The sequence below is a fragment of the Marmota monax genome, unplaced genomic scaffold (assembly GCF_021218885.2).
Source record: "Marmota monax isolate L192 unplaced genomic scaffold, Marmota_monax_Labrador192_F-V1.1 WCK01_AAM20220418_F8-fsc00008, whole genome shotgun sequence".
NCBI lineage: Eukaryota > Metazoa > Chordata > Mammalia > Rodentia > Sciuridae > Marmota > Marmota monax.
Genome location: NW_026694432.1, coordinates 8,923,839 through 8,943,677, shown reverse-complemented (window position 1 = coordinate 8,943,677; position 19,839 = coordinate 8,923,839). Strand labels below are relative to the sequence as shown.

The 19,839-nt window shown below is 34.3% G+C and overlaps 1 protein-coding gene across 22 annotated transcripts in view; it reads right to left on the bottom strand.

The window, feature by feature from the left end:
• Positions 1-19,839, bottom strand: part of LOC124110154 (polycomb protein SCMH1) — a 199,287-nt gene that overhangs the window by 103,039 nt on the left and 76,409 nt on the right. For 21 of the 22 annotated variants that reach the window (XM_046469287.2, XM_058570844.1, XM_058570845.1 and 18 more), the window contains 3 exons: positions 15,672-15,906; positions 10,832-10,920; positions 278-521 (listed from right to left, as the gene is read on the bottom strand). In XM_046469287.2, the coding sequence (XP_046325243.1) occupies positions 278-521; positions 10,832-10,920; positions 15,672-15,906 (568 nt within the window). Of the gene's footprint in view, positions 1-277; positions 522-10,831; positions 10,921-15,667; positions 15,907-19,839 lie in introns of those variants that run through there. The other variant, XM_046469304.1, reaches the window with a different exon arrangement.

Below are 19,839 nucleotides of genomic sequence, written 5' to 3'. Positions count from 1 at the left end.
GGCAAAAGTAAGATAAACGAGAAGTTACTTCCCTGATAATAAATCAGGATACTTACAGGGAGGAATTTGTACTTCATCCCAAAACCATGTCTGGCTTCATTTGACACTTAATTCTTTACTGTTAATGGCTATTCTCTGAACGCCTTGGTATGTACCTAAGCTGCTGGTCCTCTTCCTCCCCTGCCTATTAGTGAAGTGTTCTGGTGAGAACAGACTGACTGTGACAGAGATAGGTAATCTCCCTCATCATCTGCATCCTGGTTTCAAGAGCCTTTACCTTTGGTGCCAGGAGGCTGTAGGTTGTCTCCAGTCAAAGAACACCAGCCCACAGGAAAGATGTCCCGGGAGTCGAAGCGGCACCAGTAATCAAAGGCTCCTCGCCACCCATCAAAAGTGACAAGCACCTCTGAGCCCCGAACCTCCCCTATAGTGGCTGGACAAATGAAATGAGGATTCTTCCTGTCTACAGCTTCCAGCTTCATTCCCATTTTGAAGAAGTTGTGGGAAGGTGATGGTGGCTCCTAGATGGAAACAGAAATAATCAGACCTAGACACAAAGAAAAGGACTGGATACATCAATAGACTGTTGTCTCATCTGGATGATTAAAACATGACTGCTATGCAAGATTTACCAAGGAGATTTAGTCTTTATTTTAAATGGATTTCAAAGTACACCAAAATATTACTTTATTAATTCTAATATTTTGACATCTTTGATTCAGTTCTTTTAAAATAAAAGGTCACAGGTAAAGCTGAATCTCCCTTTGTTCCCTTCCTTGACCCATTCTTATTTCACCTACCACAGAGGTTAACAATTACCCATGCCTGTTTTTATACTTTACTATATGTGTACATATCTATCTGCACATTTTAAGGTTTTACACAAATGATACTGTACTGATCACATCATTCTACAACTTGCCTGTTTGTTCAACATCATTTATGAAGTTTACCCATGTTGAAAAATTTAGCTCCAGTCGTTTTAACTGCTACTAGCATTCTGTAATATGTATGTATCACACTTTATTCATTCTCTTTAAATGGACATTTAAGGTTGTTTCTATTTGCTTACTATTTCAAAAGTGTTTTAATAATATTCTTGCACTGTTCCTTTGTATACATGTGGTAGGGTTTCTTCAGAATATATACCTAGGAGTAGAATTGCTGAGATATAGGATAGACATATACATCTTCTGCTTTATTAAATATTGCTAAATTGTACTCCAAAGTGTTTGCAACACTGTACACACTCACCAGCAGTGTGTAAAATCTTAGATGCTGATCTGTAGTCACATGGATCAAGTTTCAAAAAAAATGTTGTACACTCTGTTCTTGCCCTATATCTTATTGTTTCATCCTGTACCAACAACATAGTCCTATAAAACGAGTAGCTGGTAGGAAATGTCCCCCTACTTTGTGATTCTTTAATATTGTCTTGGCTGCTCTTTCTCCTTCACCTTTCAATGAATTTTATCAGCTTGTCATGTCCCACAGAAAACTCCATTAAGATTTTGACTTCAATGAGTTTATATATTAATTTGGGAAGAAATAACCTTTGTTATGTATGATATTGAGCGTTCTCATCTATGAACATGACAGTCCTTTCAATTTGTTAAGACTTCTTCAATAAAGACTTTAAATTTCCTCTATAAATATCCTGTGATTTCTTACTAACATCTTTTCTAGGCATATTGTGATTCTATTGTTATCATAAATGGTTTTTAAAAAATTATTCTCAAGCCATTTGTTGCTGTTAGGTAGAAATGAACTGGTTTTTAAAAAGCCATCAACTAATTTCATACTGCATGATATATTAATTTTTATCTACATTATTTATCCATTATTGAGAGAAGTGCATTCAGACACTCCTTAGTGGTTTTGAATTTTCCAATCTTGTCATGCAATTGTCAAATTTTTATAAATCTTGAGGCTATGTCTTTCAGGACTATAGATGCTTATAAATGCTTTAATATTCTTGACAAAATGTACTTTTTAATGATTAAGTGGTAAGCTTTAAATGCTTTTTAGCATCAGAGTCTCCTTTGATTTCGGTATAGTTTATACCAGCTTTATTTTGATAAAAGTTTACCTAGAATGTTGTTTGTTAGTCTTTTACTTTTAACAGTTTTATGTCATTATGTTTAAGCAACATCCATAGTAAATAGCATATAGAATTTAAAAGGGTTAATTTCTATATGATTAAACTGATAAGTTTAGCTTCATTTCTTATGATAACTGGGATTTTTGAAATATTTTAATTTTTTGTGGTGGTGGGGGTCTGTTTCCTAGGCACCATGTCTTGAACTCATGGGCTCCAGTGGTCCTCCTGCCTCAGCCACCCAAGTAGCTATCTGGGACTACAGGTGTGTGCTACTATGCCCAGCTGAATTTTTTTTTTTTTACAAGATTTTTCCATAGTCATGTTTTATTTATTTATTTATTTTTTATTATTATTTTTTTTCCCAGCTGAATTTATTACAGTTATTTTATTGTCTATGTTTCTATTTAACTTGATTTTCCAAGGCACTTTTACTTCTTTTTTCATCACCTAAGTTTTCATACCCTTCCTACCCTCCATTGATTTAGAAATTTAAGTCTATTTATAATCTTTTCATGGATCCCTGTAAGATTTTAATTATATAGTTGAATAACAAAGACTAAAACTCATCTTTTATTTATAGTCTGAAACAATAAAAGAACATTAGAATACCTCAACTACTCCTAAGTTGTATAGTGTAGACAATTTAGTTCTACTTTATTATACTGCCGAGTATTTCCTTTTGTCATTATAATTGCTTTATACAGTAAGTGACAAGCAAACAATATATTTCCTCACCATTATTTCTTCCATCTCATTCTTACTTTATGGTTAAATCACCTTCTTTCTGAAATAAAATCTTAAGTTGTTCATTCAGGTGTTACATCAACTTCCTTTGGTTTATTTGATAAATCTGATTTTTACTTTCATTCTACAATGACATAGAATTCTAGGTGGATGACTACTTTCTCTCAGTACTTTGAAAATATTATCCCATTTCCTTCTGGCTTATACTGCTGCTGTCAGGAAACATGTCAGCTGATCACTTTGAAGACATTCTGTTTAATTACTTTCTCAGATCTTCTCTGTCGACTTTTAGTTTCCTAGAGTTATGATGTGTTAAGCTATATATGTTTTTATTACATGCTCTGGCAAACTCTCAGTTATTATATTTTTTAATATTATCTGTTTCTATCCTTTCTAATTAATCTTCCTGGATTTCATGTTCAGCATCTGTCAGTCCTTCTAATAGTATTCTTGCTTTTTTTGTTTGTGTGATTCAAAAGTTGATTTATTGAATTTCTGTTGTAAATAAAAGAACATTAATATTTTGTTTATATTACTTTCTAGGGTACATTCATTTACAGTTCATCAGTCTTAAATAGGTGATAATTTGCCCGTGGTTAAGTATTCTTGCTTTTTACCTTTCATGTTTCCATCTTTTTTTCTCTGTGTGCTACAATCTAGGGAAAGTCTTCAACATGTTTTCCAGGTAATTCTTCAGGTGTATGTGTTTAAGTTACATATATACCTATTAATTTTTCTTTAAGTATCATCTTTAGATGTTTCATTTGGTCTTTTTCTTCCAAATCTGTCTTTTAAAAATTGTGTTTTATGCTTTTTCTCACTTTTTTATTCCTTCTTTTAGTTCTTCAGTTATTTTCAAATACTTAAGTTATAATCTCTAGGTGACATTTCTATTGGTTGAAAGTCCTTCGGGTTATGTTACTGTTTGTTCTGTTTAATGATTCCCCCTCATGGCAGATTTGTTTTGAAAGCTTTTCAGGGCTAATTTGAGATTAAGTGCTTATCTTCAGTGGTATTTCACTTCTGGGATTTTGGTGACATCAAACCCTCTAGATAGATTTTAGATTTGCTTCTTCTAGGCATCCAGAAATATCCATACAACTGTAGAATTCCTAAACAACATAGGGAATTTATGTGAACCTGGGACAACAAGGGTAAAGGCTCTGTTAATCAGAGGAGATGACTGCATTCCCATCCCTACACATGGTCTAGCAGAGACTCTTACTTATCAATGCAATCATTTTCTCACTTGGGGTAAACACTTCAGAGGCATTCTCTGGTTTTTATGTGGCATGCAGGTACATTTCCCTGTCTTGAATGGGCCCTAAGCATGTGTGTGTGTATGTGTGTGTGTGTGTATTTTTATATATAAAAAGACACGATTCTTGAAAAGTAAGACTGGCAAAACCCCTAAGGAAACTATAGGGATAGGGTCAGTATAAACATTTAATACCATCATTTTTCTTCCTTCATTTTTGGCCTACCAAAAGTAAAATTTTTCTTACTTTCTGGTAAGCTCAGCAGAGCATTGAAAAGAATATTTGTTAGGTCTCCCCATGCCTGACAGCATTTTTAGGTATTTTGTAGTAAAAGTGTTTTCCAGTTTCCTGTACACTGAATTTTGAGAACCAGAAGGCTCTTGGGGTTTAGATTTAACTAGCAGTATAGGCTAACCTAATTCAGTTCCCCTTACAATAACTCTCACCCCAAGAGAGAATTCACCTAACAGCAGTTTGTCTGCCTCTCCTCTTGAGAAATAAGGAAGAATGAATATAGGTTTTGGATTCCCATTCCACCACTTAGCCATGTGATCTTGAGCAAGTGTTTTATTCAAAAGTATGTTTCCTTAACTATTAAATGGAACTACTAATTCTTTTTTATATGTAAATTTTTTATTTATATATGACAGCAGAATGCATTATAGTTCTTATTACATATATAGAGCACAATTTTTCATATTTCTGGTTGTATACATAGTATATTCACACCAATTCGTGTCTTCATACATGTACTTTGGATAGTAATGATCATTAATTACCCCATGTCCCCTCCTTCCCCTCCAACCCCTCTGCTCAATCTAGAGTTCGTCTATTCCTCCCATGCTCCCGCTCCCTATCCCACTATGAATCAACCTCCTGATATCAAAGAAAACATTCAGCATTTGGTTTTTTGGGATTGACTAACTTCACTTAGCATTATCTTCTCTAACTCCACCCATTTACCTGCAAATGCCATGATTTTATTCTCTTTTATTGCTGAGTAATATCCAATTGTGTATATATATCCGTTCATCTATTGAAGGGCATCTAAGTTGGTTCCATAGTTTAGCTATTGTGAGTTGTGCTGCTAAACATTGATGTGGGTGTGTCCCTGTAATATGCTGATTTTAAGTCCTTTGGGTATAGACCAAAGAGAGGGAGCCTAGTCAAATGGTGGTTCCATTCCCAATTTTCCAAAAAATCTCCATACTGCTTTCCATATTGGCTGTACCAATTTGCGTCCCACCAGCAGTATATGAGTGTACCTTTTTCCCCACATCCTCACCAACACTTATTGTTGTTTGTATGCATAATAGCTGCCATTATAACTGGAGTGAGATGAAATCTTAGATTGGTTTTGATTTGCATTTCTCTAATTGCTAGTGATGATGAACATTTTTCATGTATTTGTTGACTGATTGTACATCATATTCTGAGACGTGACTCTTCAGGTCCTTGGCTCATTTATTGATTGATTTGTTTTTTTTTTTTTTTTTAATGTTTAGCTTTTTGAGTTCTTTATATACCCTAGTGCTCTATCTGATGTGTAAGGGGTAAAGATTTTCTCCCAAGATATAAGCTTTTTATTCACCCCAGTGATTGTTTCTTTTGCTGAGAATAAGCTTTTTAGTTTGAGTCCATCTCATTCTTGATTTTAATTCTTGTGCCACAGGAGTCTTATTAAGGAAGTTGGGGCCTAATCCTACATGATAGAGATTAGGGCCTACTTTTTCTTCTATTAGATGAAGGGTCTCTGGTTGTATTCTTAAGTCCTTGATCCATTTTGAGTTGAGTTTTGTGTATGGTGAGAGATAGGGGTTTAATCTCATTTTGTTGCATATGGGTTTCTAGTTTTCCCAGTACCATTTGTTGAAGAGGCTATCTTTCTCCAATGCATGTTCTTGGCACCTTTGTCTAATATAAGAGAACTGTAGTTTTGTGGGTTAGTCTCTGTATCCTCTATTTTCTACCACTGGTCTACTGGTCTGTTTTGGTGCCAATACCATGCTGTTTTTGTTACTATTGCTCTGCTGTATAGTTTAAAGTCTGGTCTAGTGATGCCACCTGCATCACTCTTCCTACTAAGGATTACTTTAGCTATTCTGGGTCTCTTATTTTTCCAGATGAATTTCACGATTACTTTTTCTATTTCTATGAGGAATGTCATTGGGATTTTGATTGGAATTGCATTAAATCTGTATAGTGCTTTTGGAAGTATGGTCATTTTGATAATATTAATTCTGCCTATCCAAGAGCAAGATAGATCTTTCCATCTTCTAAGATCTTCTTTGATTTCTTTCTTTAGGGTTCTGTAATTTTCATTATATAGATCTTTCACCTCTTTCATTAAGTTGATTCCCAAGCATTTTATTTATTTATTTTTGAGGCTATTGAGAATGGGGTAGTTTTCCTCATTTCCCTTTCTGAAGATTTGTCACTAATATACAGAAATGCCTTTGATTTATGAGTGTTGATTTTATATCCTGCTACTTTGCTGAACTCATTTACTAGTTCTGGGAGTTTTTCTGGTGGAACTTTTAGGGTCTTCCGGGTATGAATCATATCATCTGCAAATAGTGCCAATTTGAGTTCTTCTTTTCCTAAGTGTATCCCTTTAATTTCTTTCATCTAATTTCTCTGGCCAGTGTTTCAAGAACTATGTTAAATAGAAGTGGTGAAAGAGGGCATCCCTATCTTGTTCCAGTTTTTAGAGGGAATGCTTTCAATTTTTCTCCATTTAGAATGATGTTGGCCTGGGTCTTAGCATAGATAGCCTTTATGACGTTGAGATATATGCCTTTTATCCCAAGATTTTCTAGTGTTTTGAACATAAAGGGGTACTGTATTTTGTCAAATGCTTTTTCCGAATCTATTGAGATGATTCTTATCTTTAAGTCTACTGATGTGATGAATTACATTTATTGATTTCCATATGTTGAACCAACCTTGTATCCCTGGAATGAATCCCACTTGTTCATGGTGCACTATCTTTTTGATATGTGTTTGCATTCGATTTGCCAGAATTTTATTGAGAATTTTTGCATTTATGTTCATTAGAGATATTGGTCTGAAGTTTCCTCCCTCCCTCCCTCCCTCCCTCCCTTCCTTCCTTCCTTCTTTCCTTCCTATTCATGTGTCTTTGCCTGGTTTTGGAATCAGGGTGATATTGGCCTCATAGAATGAGTTTGGAAGTATTCCCTCTTTTTCTATTTCCTGGGATAAATTGAAGAGTATTTGTATTAGTTCTTCTTTAAAGGTCTTGTAGAACTCAGCTGTATATCCATCCGGTCCTGAGCTTTTCTTGGTTGGTAGACTTCTGATGGTATCTTCTTTTTTGTTGCTTGAAATTGATAGGTTTCAATTCTGTACATTATCCTGATTCAATTTGGGCAAATTATATGCCTCTAGAAATTTGTCAATGCTTTCAATATTTTCTATTTTATTGGAGTTTTCAAAATAATTTCTAATTATCTTCTGTATTTCTGTAGTGTCTGTTGTTATATTTCCTTTACATCACGTATGTTAGTGATTTGAGTTTTCTCTCTCCTTCTCTTCGTTAGCATGGCTAAGGGTCTGTCAATTTTATTTATTTTTTCAAAGAACCAGCAGTTCTGTCAATTTTTTCAATTGTTTCTTTTGTTTCAATTTCATTAATTTAAGCTCTGATTTTAATTATTTCCTGTCTTCTGATACTTTTGGTGTTGATTTGTTCTTCATTCTCTAGGGCTTTAAGAGGTAGTGTTAAGTCATTTATTTGTTGACTTTTTCTTCTTTTAAGGAATGAACTCCATGCAATGAACACTGCTTTCATAGTGTCCCAGAGATTTCGATATATCTGTGTTCTAAAAGCTAAAAGTTCTAAAAACTTTTTAAATCTAAAGTTCTAAAAACATTTTAATCTTCTCCTTGATGTCTTCTGTAACCCGTTGTTCATTCAGTAGCATATTATTTAGTCTCCAGGTGTTGAAGTGGATTTTATTTCTTATTTTTTCATTGATTCCTAATTTCATTCCATTATGATCTGATAGAATGCAGGGTAGTATCTCTACTTTTTTATATTTGCTTAGAATTGCTTTGTGGCATAGTATATGGTATATTTTAGAGAAGGATCCATGTGCTTCTGAGAAGAAAATATATTCTCTTGTTGAAGGTTGAAATATTCTATATATGTCAGTTAAGTCTAAGTTACTGACTGTATTATTGCATTCTACAGTTTCTTTGTTCAGCTTTTGTTTGGAAGATCTATCTAGTGGTAGAAAAGGTGTGTTAAAGTCACCCAAAATTACTGTGTTGTGATCTATTTGAATCTTGAACTTGAGAAGAGTTTGTTTGACGCTCCGTTGTTTGGGGCATATATATTTATAATTGTTAAGTCTTGTTCGTGTATGGTTCCTTTGAGCAGTATCTAGTGTCCTTCTTTATCCTTTTTGATTGACTTTAGGTTGAAGTCTACTTTATTTGATATGAGGATGGAAACCCCTGCTTACTTCTGCAGTCCATGTGAGTGGTATGATTTTTCCTAACCCTTCACCTTCAATCTGTGAATGTCTTTTTCTATGAGATGTGTCTCTTGGAGGCAGCATATTGTTGGGTCCTTTTTTTTTTTTTTTGGATAAAATCTGCTAGTCTATGTTTTTTGATTGGTAGTTTCTTCTATGATTAGATTTTCCTTTAGTGTAATCCCTCCCTCTGCTGACTTTCATCATTGTCTTTTATTTCTCTTGTGGAATATTTTGCTGAGGATGTTCTGTAATGCAGGCTTTCTAGTTGTAAATACTTTTAACTTTTGTTTATCATGGAAGATTTTTATTTCATCATCAAATCTAAAGCTAAATTTGCTGGATACAAGATTCTTGGCTGGCATCCATTTTCTTTCAGAGCTTGGTATATGTTGTTCCATGACCTTCTGGCTTTGAGGGTCTGGACTGAAAAATCTGCTGAGATATGAATTGGTCTCCCCTGGTATGTGATCTGATTCCTCTCTCTTGTGGCTTTTAAGATTCTATCCTTATTCTGTATGCTAGGCATTTTCATTATAATGTGCCTTGGTATAGATCTGTTGTAATTTTGTACATTTGGTGTCCTGTAAGCCTCTTGTATTTGGTTTTCCAATTCATTCTTCATGCTTGGGAAATTTTCTGCTATTATCTCATTGAAGAGATTGTGCATTCCTTTGGTTTGAAACTCTGTGCCTTCCTCTATCCCAACAACTCTTAGTTTTGGTCTTTTGATGCTGTCCCATAATTCTTGGATGTTCTATTCATGGTTTCTAACTTTCTTCACTGTGTGATCAACTTTATTTTCCAGATTGTATACTTGTCTTCATTATCTGATGTTCTCTTTCTTCCAAGTGATCTAGTCTGTTGGTTATGCCTTCTATTGAGTTTTTTATTTGATTTATTGTATCCTTCATTTCAAGAATTTCTGACTGGCTTTTTTTCAGAGTCTCTCTTTCTCTCTTGAAGTAATCTTTTGCTACCTGTATTTGTTCTCTTATCTCATTGTTGGAGTGATCAATTTTTGCTTGTATTTGCTTATTTAGGTCATTCTTTAATTCACATATCATTTTAATTATGAACCTTCTGAACTCCTTCTCTGACATTTCATCAACTTCTCTGTCCATAGGTTCTGTTATTATAGTGTACTGGTTTGTTTGGGGCACTTTCCTCCCTTGTTTTTTCATGTTGTTTATGTGTCTTCCTTTCTTGAAGTGTGGATCTGAGATATTACAGTTTCTTCCCTATATTCTTGTAGTACATGTTCAAATTGTCTGTACCTCACCTTGATGTTGGGCTTTCCAGACCCTGCTGGTGTCCCTCAATGGATGCTACTGCATCTTGGAACTGGGACCTGTGTAAGTTGGAGTGGGTGGATCTGGGCCACTGGGCTTGACCTCCCATGATAGTCTGCTGGTAGGAAGGGGTGGTCCTGTACAAAAGGCTAGGCTCTGGAAGTGTCTGACCTGCTGGGGGAGGGGTGAACTGAGCCTACTGAAATCCTGGATCCTGTACGGGCTATGTGAGCCCTCTGGTTGGATATTGGCTCTCGCAGCAGTGCACTGGTCAGAAGGGGCAGTCCTGCACCAGAGGCTAGGCTCTGGCGTGTGTCTGCCTTGTTGGGAAAGGAGTGGACCCGCTGTGTGCCTGGGCCCTACAGAACTTGGTTTGGGTGGATCTTGAACTACTAATTCTTAATCCATAAAGTTAGCTGTGGGTATTAAATGATATAGTATACATATAAAGACCCAAACTTATTGTAGGAACTCAAAAAGTCTCCTTTCTTCCTCTTTCTATTTAGAACATAGACTCTACAGAACTCCATTTAAGATTTGTTCCTTTATATTTATATTACATTTTATAGTTCTATTAATAAACACATTTTAACTTCTTAACAACCCAATAAGGTAGAGTTCTATTTTACAGGTAAGTTCTATTTTATAGGTAAGGTAAGTTCTATTTTATAGGTAAGAATGAAAAGGATCTTATTAACTTATTATTGACAGCTGAAACCAAAAACCAGGAATCCTACTTTATTGTAGCCTTAATACACTTCTCTGAGAATAATGGGTACCTCATAAGTACTAAAATAGTCTTCTACTGAACCAGGTTCTGAGAAGGCATCTTCAGGGCATAAACAGAAGGCAGATGCCAGAGCCTCAGTAATTGAAAGGAGGTAAGTATTTGAACTGTAGCTCCTTGGAACTGGTGATAGCTGAAGGACGGCCTACCTTGTGGAAAATCCTGATGGGAGCCATCTCTGCTCCATTTAGCGTCTTCAAAAGGAACATGGGCCAAGAGGAGGCATTCAGCCGAAATCCTACAGCAAACACAACAAAGAGGAGATTAAGAAATTCCAGCTACTCCTCCCATAACACATGCTGTGACAGTCATAGAATCATAGGCTATTAGGAATAGACTTAAAAGTTAAATAAAAGAAATGCCTCATTAGACAAGATGAGGAAAAGGAGGCACATTGGAGGAAATGTAACTTGTCCCGGGTAATGCTACAAAGTAAATAGTAAGACGGGTTTCCACTAGGGGCTGGGATTGTGGCTTAGCGGTCGAGCGCTCACCTAGCACATGCGAGACTCTGGATTCGATCCTCAGCACCACATAAAAATAAATAAAATATAGGTATTGTGTCCAACTACAAGTAAAAAATATTTTTTAAAAAATCACACACTATATATCATAATGCCTACAAGACTTTCCTTGAAAAATCCAAAAAAGTTGTAAGAAAAGGATTAACAAATACTTAGAAATAATCTGGAAAGTAGAGTATAAAAGAGGATCTAATAGTCTTAAGAGGTAAATAAACATGCCAACTAATAAGATCAACATATAAGCAAATCACTTTGTCTCAATATAAATTAATTCAATATTTTTCTATCTCTTTCTTATGAATACACATGTAAAAACACAAACCAAGTATAAATTACTTTTTTATATTCCTTGTTTATTTTAACATCTAAGAATCATGGAATGATGAGGCCAGAGGGGATCATCTTACCCTCAAACTTTTATTTTCTGAATGAGTAATAAGGGGCCTAGAGGGGTTATTGTCCATTGTTATCCATCAAGTAAATGTGAATAATTTAATTAATGAATTATAAACCTGAGACCATTATTGTTATCATATTGATTAATACGAGCCCCAAATGCTTCTTATAATTTGCCTTCAATTCTTCATCCTGAGACCAAAATAAAATGCTTCTCAACAGTTTCTAGCCCACCTCAGTCTTCTCAATCCATTCAAAATCTATTCAGCATCAAAGCTGCAGACTTGGAAATAACAACAATATTTTTGTTCTTAAGTATTTACTGTGTGCTGTTACTTTACACCGAATCTAATTTAGCCCTTAAGACAGCCCTAGGAGACCAGTATTATTATCTATATATTACAGAGGAGGAACGAAGCACAATGTTAACTAAGTTGCTTACAATTTCAAAGTGTGCAAATGACATAAACAGGATCGAATCCTAAGTAATCTTGAGTCCTAAGAAGCCTATGCTTTTACCCACAACACTAATCTTACACATATTAATGCAGGTAAAATGAAGAATCGGCATTTGGGATTAACTATTAATAACTACAAGTTAACATCAGGGGGAGGAAATGAGAAGAGGAAATGGGAATAAAAGCCCCATACAACTTAATATTTTCCATTCTAGATGGAAGTGTTGCTTTCTAGGAGTGATTTTGGTTGTGCTAGATTGCCAATGCTTTTTCTCTGTTTTTTTTTTTTAATGTATATCCTATCTGCATAAAATTTTCGTTCTGGTTCAGGTCTGGTATTATCTCTGCTGGCTTTAGATCTTTATATCCCCACTAAAATATAATTCAAATTTTTGGTATTCTTAACTCCTAGTTAAATTTAGGCATGCTTATGAATGGTTTGTTTTCCTTTTTCATCTTTATGTTTCTATAGAATTTTTGGAAAGATTTTGATTTAGATGGCCACTATATTATCCTTGGGAGCTCATATTTTTTTAATTGCATCACAATGCATTTTTAAATAATGATTCATAAAATAGAATGAGAATAATATACTTTTACAATGCAGTTGTAAAAAGGAATGAGAAATATCTCCACACTATTCTGAAGCCATCTTTAGATCATATCAATAAATGAAAAAAGCAAGGTTGAGAAAAGTAGGTAAAGTATGCAATCATTTGTGTCAGTATTTATAGGCAAGTATGTGTGTATATACACATATATACATCAATAAATCAATAAATATATATATATATTTATATTTATATATATCAATATAAATATATATTGATATGTATACATTGTGTATTTATACACATATAAATTTCAAAATATGTTTTTGAAATTTGCCTCTTTCAAATCTGTTTGCCTCTTTCAAAATGGAAGGATAAATAATAAAATTGAGCAGTTATATATGGAAGAAAGAAAGAAAAGGGTGAAGGGGATTTATTCTCTTGTTTTATAAAGTTTGCTTTTAAAATGAATATATTTAATGTATTTATAAAGTGAAATTAATTTTTAAAATGCAATTCCTCAAAAAATAAATAAATAAAACAAATGAATCTTAATTATTAAGTTGGTGGCAGAACCATCCAGAAAAAAAGGTAATCCATAAGATCTTATGTTATTTGCTATATTTCCTTTGAAGGTAAGAAAAAATTGCAAATAACTCAAACACTACCAATAATCATAATGGTGATAGTGTTGATAACTAGCCTGAAACTGTTATATGTGTATTGTGGAATGAAGCAAATGAGTTAATTTGTTCATGTGGAGAATGAGGGTTTTGTTGTGGTATAAAGGAGATACAGATTCAAGACGGTAGAGATGAAATAGGCATAAATACCACTGTTCTGAATTTTAGTGGGAAGTATTAATATGAAATCACAATGCTCTGCCCCTCTTTAACAAAAAAAACGAAGAAAGAGTGACCACCCTAGTAGTACTGTGTGCTATAGTGCTCAGATTATGATCACTAAATCCCACTTATCACTGAAAAAAATTTAGATACCTAGAAAAATATCTCCTTCTATCCCAGGGTGGAAAATGTACAAGATGAATGTGGAACATTTTGAAATTTCAAAAGTTCACAATAGCTACAAATATTACTAATATATGTAAGAATAAGGAGACAATCTGATGAGGCTTCTACTGTCCCAAAATGGGACAATTCAAGTATCAATATGGACTTTTAGTATGATGAATCAAAATATCACAATTTTATGATAAACAACAACAACTACATTTATTAAATACTTTTGGAGTGTGCTAGTAAATCAATTGATAATTTTAAAAATAGATATAGAAAATAATCCTGTATGAATTGTATCATTGCAAGATAACCAAAGAATTGATAAAAAATTATTTTATTTTCCTAATTTATGTCAATTTTGTTAGCTCCCTTTATAAGAACAAATATAACATGCTTTGGAATCGGCCCTCCCAAGCCCTGTAATCCATGTATAAACTTGATTTATATATTTGTAAAACTTGGCACCCATTCTCCTTTGTAAGTCTTAATGAGCTACAGGAACTGCAGGCAGTGAGAAAGTCCAGATGAAAGTTTATTTACTTTTTAAAACATTTATTTAGTTGTAGGTAGACACAACACCTTTATCTTTTATTTTTATGTGGTGCTGAGGATCAAACCCAGTGCCTCACACATGATAAGCAAGCACTCCACCTCTGAGCCACAACCCTAGCCCACGGATGAAAGTTTATTTTAATAGATATATTTCATTTTATTTGTGTAGAATATGGCAGGATTAAAGTTTTCCACTTTGAAACCATAATGAATTTATATATCTAAACTAGGGGGTTAGCAAACTATAGTCAGCAGGCTTGAACACAGCCCTGCCTATTAATTTATTTTGTATTATTCATGGATGCTTTCCACACTTAAAAGGACAAAGAATAGTAGCTATAAAAGATCTACAAGCCTGAAATATTTACTATTTAACCCACTGAAAAAATCTGTTAACTCTTGATCTAAACCATGAACATCAATGGCTGCTACATGATAAAAAAAGAGACAATCAGACCACATACGCTTCCGCATAGAAATAAACACCACCATCAGTGAAATATTCTTACAGAAAAATAGAACATAAATCTGAGAAAATCTCTAGATCTAGCACCAATCTAGGAAATAGAGGAGAGAGAACCATGTTAAATGATATGGACATTCATTGTATTATTTACTTTTGCATATATTTGGAACTTTATATTATAAATAATTTTTTTAAATGGGAGAAAATGTTAAACAAGCACATGGGGAGCTCTTTAAAATGATTAATCAAGTTAATCTAATCAGACAGAATAATCTAATTCGACTAGATTAAGCTATTTCAGCTTCTTGAGGGCAACAGGTTCTAAAGTCCATCCCTCTCCAAAACTTGGTGCAGTAATGATTGATAATATGATAGTAATTGATGAGCTGAGCTGAATCTTTCATATATATTGAAGCAAAAAAGTAAATTCAATCTGGAATAGAAAAATTTGGTGGGGTTATTAATTTAAATGAAGCAATGGATTTTCTTAATAATGGATTCAAAATGAGAAAATGCAAAGTACCAAGTGAAAACCTGGAGGAGAGGAAATAAGGGACCCTTATGCAGTCATCAGTTCTACTGGAGATTTTTCTTTCACTACTTGTCATAGGATTTGGTGAAATCTTCATGGTGTGTACATGTGCCTGTGTGTGTTTGTGTGTGTGCGTGTGCGTGTATGTGTGCATGTGTGTACGTGTGTAACTTTTTGGTTTTTTTTGGAGAAGATTAAATGGAAAAACTGCCTTACACTTTCTCTCTTGGAATAAAGGGCACTGACAAAAAAGGATGAAGAATGTGGTTTCTTGTTAGGAAAAGGAAGAATTTGAGAGAAGCTTGACTATCATAAACTAATGTAGAGATAGAAATGTCCAGATTTGCAGATTGTTTCATTTTGGATGGGCCTTTTAAGGAGACCATGTGAAAAAGAAGGAATGGGGGGAGATTGTAAGCTTTTCCATGATAAGAGTACAATTTCTGGAACCTAACTGATGGGCTAGGGAAATCCTGTGTCTAGTTACTCACCCAGAGGTGGCTGTAGCATACCCCCATTCTTCTCACAGTTTCCAACAGGCTGGATTTCAGCTGAGTCAACCAGCCGCCAGAAGTCGTTCTTGTTGTCACTACCATCAAGGCGCAGGCGGAGGCGGGCACCTGTCAGTCCAACTACTGTGGCAATACATGTGGATGTGGTGTTCCTGGGGTCCTGTGCTTCCAATTTCATGCTGATCTTGAACTCGTTGCTTGGAGGTGTGAAGGACTGAGGAAAACAAGTCATGAGGATTAAGAAGACTAAAAGTAAGCCGCATTTTCAATAAGGATGTTAAGAGATGGAACCTGAAAATATATGCTTTGGACTCAAATTGGTTATAACTGGCCCAGGGACAACTTGTCTGAGTTATTCTCTAACACTTAGGAAAGGTTTCATACAAAGAAACACAAAGAAAGAAGGTGAAGAAGAAAATTACTTTCCTATTAAGCATCAAATATTAATTTATAGTAGTGAAAAAAGGACAAGAATGTTTCATATAGTCCAGTTATTTAAATATTTTCTCATTCTACCTTTTCCAACACCCTACCCCTTCTGGTATAACACTTTCTTTTCAAGACCACTAAATCACATTAAACTATATCCTTAATGTCTCTTCATGGAATATTCAGTATAGTGGTCTGTATATCTACCACACAGACTATTGGGAATTAACATTTTTTAAAAAATTGAAATTAAGTTATAAATCAACTCATAATTTACATACAACAAACTATATACTTAATAAGTCTTGACATTGTGTACATACCTACGACACCATATACACCCATGAAAGTATTACCACAATCAAAGTAATGCACAAGGCCATCACCGTCAGGATCTCATATGCTCCTTTGTAACACCTTTTCCTGGGTCTTTCCAGATTCCCATGCCTAGCAACCACTGATCTACTTTCTGTCACTATAGATTGATTTGCATCTTTTATTAGATGGAATCATACAGGAAATACACTTTTTGTCTAGCTTGTTTCACTCAGCATAGCTATTCTGACATTTACCCATATTGTTGAATATATCAATACAGTTGAGTATCCCTAATTGGAAAGTCTGAAATCCAAAATTCTACAAAATCTGAAACTTTTGGAGCACTGACATGATGATACAAATGGAAAATTCCACACCTGGCCTCATGTGATGGGTTGCAGTTAAAACACAGGTGCACTAAAAATACTGTATTAAATTACCTTTAGGACATGTGTATAAAGTACATATTAGATAAATGAACTTTGGGTTTAGATTTGGGTCATATCCCTAAGATATCTCATTATATAATATGCAAATATTCCAAAATCTGTTACTCAATCTGAAATTCATTTCTTTTTATTGGTAAGTGATATACCATGATGCTGGTCATTTAGTTTGTTGCCAGTTTTTGTCAATTACAAATGAAGCTGCTCTATAAACATTTATATACAAATCTTTATATGAAAATGTACTGTTGTTGATTGGTATCTGTGGAGTATTAATTCTAGGATGCCCTCGAAATACCAAAATCTGCAGATGCTTAATTCCACAAAATGGACTTGATATAAAGTGGTGTAGTATTTGTATAAAACTTATGCATATCTTCCTGTATACTTTAAACTATCTCTGGATTACTTATAGTACCTAATAAAACATAAATTCTATGTAAATAATTATTGTACTGTATTGTATAGGAAATAATGATAAGGAAAAAAACTGTACGTGTTCAGCAGAGACACATTTTTTCCCCAAATATTTTTGATTTGGGGTTGGTTGAATCCACAGATATGCAACTCACAGATGGAGGGCCAACTGACTTTCTTTTCTTTTGCATAATAATAATCTAAGAGCAGAATGGCTGGATCATATATTAGGTATATGTTTAACTCACACATGAGAAAATGAATACTTTTCAGGTATGCATTCAATGATTTTTAATATAGTCACAGAGTCATACAAACATTATACCTATCTAATTTTATAATAAGTTCATCAATGTCCAAAAGAAACCCTGTACTCATTTTAGGAGGTACTCTCTATTCCCCTCTCATTTTAGTCCCTAGAAACTATGAATATGATTTTTGTTACAGTAGATTTGTCTATTCTGGAATTTTATACAGATGGAATTACATAATATGTGAACAATATATGAATGGTTTCTTTAACTTAGCAAGGTTCATTCATGTTATAGGATATAACAGTACTGCATTCCTTTTCACTGCTGAATAATATTCCATTGTATGGATATACTACGCTACTAATTTATCAGCTGATGAACATTTGGATTGTTCTCCTTTTTGGCTATTATAATAATGTGGCGAACACTTATGATACATTTTGAGTAGACCTGTATTTTCCATTCTCTTAGGTATATACTCATGAGTGGGATTGCTGGGTAATGTGGTAACTGTACATTTAACATTTTGAGTAAACTCTTAACTGTTTTCTAAGGTGGCTATAGGATTTTATAATTTCTGCACCAATTAACAAGCATTCCAATATCTTTAGATCTTTACCAACCTTGTTATTGTCTGTTTTAAAATTTTTTGTCATCTAGTGGATGTGAAGTGGTATCACTACAATTCTGATTTACATTTCTCTGTAGAGATAATGATATTGAATTTCTGTCATGTGCTTATTGGTCATTTTATATGGAGAAATATATATTCAAACTCCTTGCCCATTTAAAAATTGTGTTGTATTTTTATTGATAAGTTTTTTAAAAAGATTTTTAAAATATCTGTGATACGAGTCACTTATGAGATATAGGATTTGTAAATATTTTCTCCTATTTTGTGTTACCTTTTCATTTTCCCAATGGTGTCCTTGGAATAACAGTAGCTTTAACTTTGAAGTTCCATGTATCTATTTTCTCTTTTGTTATTTGTGTTTTGGGTGCCATATCTAAGGAACTATAACCTAAGCCAAGGTCATGAAGATTTACTCTGATGTGTTCTAAGAGTTTTTTAGTTTTAGATTTTACATTTAGGTTTATGATCCATTTGGAGTTCATTTTTTTAAAATATGGTACAGAAGGGCAAAGGGGATTTCCAGCTGTTCTTGTGCTGGTTTTTGAAAATTTGAAAGAACTATGTTGGCACCCTTATTGAAAATCAATTGACAATAAATTGATGGGTCCATTTCTTTTTTTTTTTTCCCATTCCCCTCATAACCTCTTATATGTAATTTTGTATAACAATGAGGGTCTCCTTCCATTTCCATGCAATTTCCCTTTTCTCTACCTTTCCCTCCCACCTCATGTCTCTGTTTAATGTTGATCTTTTCCTCCTGCTCTGACTCCCTGCTCTGTTCTTAGTTGCTCTCATTATATCAAAGAAGACATTTGGCATTTGTTTTTTAGGGATTGGCTAGCTTCACTTTGCATAATCTGCTCTAGAACCATCCATTTCCCTGCAAATTCCATGATTTTGTCATTTTTTAGTGCTGCATAATACTCCATTGTGTATAAATGCCACATTTTTTTTATCCATTCATCTATTGAAGGGCATCTGGGTTGGTTCCACAGTCTAGCTATTGTGAATTGTGCTGCTATGAACATCGATGTGGCAGTATCCCTGTAGTACCCTCTTTTAAGGTCTTCAGGGAATAGTCCGAGAAGGGCAATAGCTGGGTCAAATGGTGGTTCCATTCCCAGCTTTCCCAGGAATCTCCATACTGCTTTCCAAATTGGCTGCACCAATTTGCAGTCCCACCAGCAATGTACAAGAGTACCCTTTTCCCCCACATCCTCGCCAGCACTTGTTGTTGTTTGACTTCATAATGGCTGCCAATCTTACTGGAGTGAGATGGTATCTTAGGGTGGTTTTGATTTGCATTTCTCTGACTGCTAGAGATGGTGAGCATTTTTTCATGTACTTGTTGATTGATTGTATGTTCTCCTCTGAGAAGTGTCTGTTCAGGTCCTTGGCCCATTTGTTGATTGGGTTATTTGTTATCTTATTGTTTAATTTTTTGAGTTCTTTGTATACTCTGGATATTAGGGCTCTATCTGAAGTGTGAGGAGTAAAAATTTGTTCCCATGATGTAGGCTCCCTATTTACCTCTCTTATTGTTTCTCTTGCTGAGAAAAAACTTTTTAGTTTAAGTAAGTCCCATTTGTTGATTCTTGTTATTAACTCTTGTGCTATGGGTGTCCTATTAAGGAATTTGGAGCCCGACC